This window comes from Saccostrea cucullata, unplaced genomic scaffold, assembly GCF_032062105.1.
Source record: "Saccostrea cucullata isolate Sc308-1 unplaced genomic scaffold, CSIRO_AGI_Scuc_v1 ctg5439, whole genome shotgun sequence".
Classification (NCBI taxonomy): domain Eukaryota; kingdom Metazoa; phylum Mollusca; class Bivalvia; order Ostreida; family Ostreidae; genus Saccostrea; species Saccostrea cuccullata.
Window position 1 is genome coordinate 28,658 of NW_026929252.1, and position 3,378 is coordinate 32,035.

Genomic DNA, 3,378 nt, shown 5'->3' on the forward strand with positions numbered 1-3,378 from the left:
GACAGAAATAAACCTGCGTGTTCAAAAAAATTAATTCAATTTTTTTTTTCCAAGATTAATTAAGAAGCAATAATTGAGTTATGTTTATTTATTATTTATGTTACAAATCGGAAGCTTCAATATAGAGTCTTAATCACATAGTGTAAACGTACTTTTTTCCACGGGGTCATAATTCCGCGGAATCTCAATTTCCCTTTAATCCTCGGGTAGAAAATTACGCGGATTTCTTAAACTGTCACTGTATGCCTTGCATTTTTATTAAGTACGCTTGGATAAATTTCAGCGGAAAATGTGTGACCGCGTACATAGCGTAAATTAATACCACGCGGAAAAAAGTACTTCTACAGTATTTAGAAGATATATTGGATGACACCATAGCTTTTCATAGAAATGGATGTTATCTTACGAATCGTTGTTTACTTGCGTTTTTCATTTCCGAGATTAAAGAGTCAAGAAGTATCCCGAACGCAAATATCGTCATTTACCAAAAAAAAAAAAAAAAAAAAAAAACCAAAAGACAAACAAACAAACAAACAAAACAAAACAATTGCTGATTGGTCGACCGGATGTACCGAATCCCAATGAGAACTCGAGAAAAAAACCCAACTTCTATCAACACCGTATGCCAATGGATTATGAGGAGAGTATCGTATCAGAAACCCTTGGCTAGCGAAGATGAAAATGCACACGCATGTTAGTATTTTACCTGTATTTAGTAGGAGAAGGCTTTTACTGGAGATATTTGATTTTCTTCACTTTCTGTTTCCTGAATTGAGCAACAAACAGATTGTCATATGTATCTGTACACAGTTCCCAGGGTTTACTCAGTCCACAGTCTATGTAACGGAGGAACTGTCCATCCTGGTCTATGATGTTGACACAGTCATTGTTATAATCAGCTGAAAGGATGTGACTCTGACTGTCTGTGGTGATTCCTCGTGGATCGAATGGTTTATTCTTTGGAGCAGGAGAATGTCCAGTGTACCTAAATCTCAGTCTCCCGGCCTGATTGACAACCACTACTGCTCTAGCTCCATTGTCAGACACACAGATATCCAGGTTCCTGTTCTCAGTTATGTACCAGAATTTATCAAATATGAAAACAAGTGTTGGTGATGAATAAATTAGCTTACCTTGATCATCAAACTGAATGGTTTGTTTCTCTTTGTAGCTAGAGTACCGAACAACTTTTGTTCGTAATCATCACTGTCCATGATAACCAGGAGGTCACCAGAGGAGGTACTGCAGACACCCTGAGGTATCCAGTTCTGTAGTCTGATCAACTCCTCTATCTTCTCATTCTTCACAATGTTCACAGTTCTATCACTATCATCAATAAAAACCAGATCTCCACTTTTTGCCGCTGCTATGTCTACTGGTGTGTTCCATGACTTTGTTGTGATTGTCTTGAGAAGTGATCCCTGATTAATGCTGTAGAGTTTCATGGTGTTGTCATTTCCACTTGTCCAGATATCTTCAACGCTCACACAGGCCACATTGTAAAGTACTCTATACCCAGTATCTATGGTGGTGATAATCTCTGGTTTATCAAGCAGCTGTTTGACCTGAGGAGTGGATCCAGCTTCTAGTGCTTTCTGTGTTGTCTTTATGCTGTAGCCATGTTTATCTGATGCCAAAAAACTTGATGATAGGGTTCCAAATATTTTTTGGAGTTCTTCTCCAATAATTTTGCCAGGAACAAATTTAGGTAGAGATGGTTGAATATTTTGTGGAAGATTTCTATATTTATCTACATTGAGAATAATACTAAACAGCTTTGAAATATTATTAGAATCCTCGGCAAGATCAACTGAATTAATTTCATCCTTGATGTCAGACATTGTCTTGTTTATTTCATCCAGATGTTTCTGTAGAGTTTGTAACTGAGTGTTTTTCATCCCATCAACTTCAGCTTTAAGTTTCTTGACAAGTTTGTCAATTTCTCTGTGCCAGTCCTCTCCATGTTTTGTTATGGCTGTTGAGAGATCTCCATATTCCTTTTCTAACTGACTCATTCTATTCTGTACATCAGAGGCTATGTCCTGGTAGATGGGATAAATTGTTTCATTTAATTCAGTTCTTTCTTTGATAATCTTTTCCTTTTTTTCATCCACAACTTGTAAGATTTCTGATAATTTATGACCCAGGTGTTGATGAGATGCAATGCACTTCGTACAAACAGGAATGTCACATTGATTACAGTACATTGTACATTGGTCTTTGGCATGGAATGAACATGCTGGGTAAAGAGGGGTGGATTTCCTGTCCTTGAAGGCAACAATTTTATGCGGTTTTGAGAGATCAGTAGAGAAGTGATCTCCCACACAGGCCTTACATAGGTTGACAAGACACGTATCACAGTGCATCTGTACCACAGCGGTCTCACACAGGTCACATCGCATCACGTCCTGGGCACTGGTACTGGGGTCCATCATTGAAATTTAAATTTGAGACTCTGAAATATAAAAATAAAAATAACTGCACATGATAGAGTGAGTTTCTGTATAATTTAAAATAAATGACTTCGTTGAAAAGAAAGAGAATAAAAAATAGCTAGCTCCTTGAAATAATACTTCATTAATAGAGTTCAGATTCTAAAAAAACTATATGTATATATATTGTTGCGACCGACTGGTGCATCTATTGATGGTGTTACGACTGAATGAAATCGATAGTATTATGACCGACTGTTCTTGATGTGAGCAAATGTATTCAGGGCTATGTGTTTGTGACCGATCGGCAGTAATATGAACATTATATTCAAGAATAACTGTTTAACTTAATAACTATTGTTACAATGAACTTACTCGTTATATTTTTGGTAAATCACATCATTTGTTATTTGTTGTTGTGACCTCCATGATTTTACCGCATAAACGCAGGAATAACGTGAACTCTGAACCCGATGCTAAATCTTCACATGTATTTGTAAATTCACTGTTAAACTAAGAAACGGACAAAAACTTATATAATTACACTTTACTAATTTTATTGGTATTTTTATAATGTTAAAAGTGTAGTATTTATTGTTCTATATTGGTACAACGTTATTAGTGCACCTTTCTGATTTAGGCGCGCTTACTTAGATTGTGATTTGACCATTGTGACGTTATTGATATCTGACGTATTACGTCATCATAACAATTCTTGTAAATAAAAGACAGCTGTTTTGTGTTCAGACTTCAGTCGGCTGTGGGGAGCGACTCAACGCACACGGCCTTCTCTGGTAAGGATAAAGTGGTATATAAAACGTAACCAAGTATAATTAGGTTCAGGTTTAATGGTTATTATCGCGAAGTTGGTTCCACTAGTAATTGTAACCAAAATTTGGTCAAGTCCTGGATTGGTTCATCACCCTTGTTTAGTAGTGAAATAACG

General features: G+C 36.5%; 1 protein-coding gene across 1 annotated transcript; it reads right to left on the minus strand.

Moving 5' to 3' along the window:
- Nucleotides 1-729: 729 nt before the first annotated feature.
- On the minus strand, nucleotides 730-1,898 carry LOC134280224 (uncharacterized). Its single transcript, XM_062762637.1, has 2 exons — nucleotides 1,317-1,898; nucleotides 730-1,068 (listed from the first exon to the last, which is right to left on the minus strand). The coding sequence occupies exons 1-2, from the start codon at nucleotides 1,896-1,898 to the stop codon at nucleotides 730-732; spliced, it is 921 nt and encodes a 306-aa protein (XP_062618621.1).
- Between the last annotated feature and the right edge of the window lie 1,480 nt (nucleotides 1,899-3,378).

Excerpts from the sequence above, each read along its gene's own strand:
- LOC134280224 (XM_062762637.1), bottom strand. The coding sequence starts at position 1,898 with ATGAAAAACACTCAGTTACAAACTCTACAGAAACATCTGGATGAAATA. Across the intron at positions 1,069-1,316 it reads TTGATGATAGTGATAGAACT|AACAGGAACCTGGATATCTG; the intron begins GTGAACATTGTG and ends TACATAACTGAG.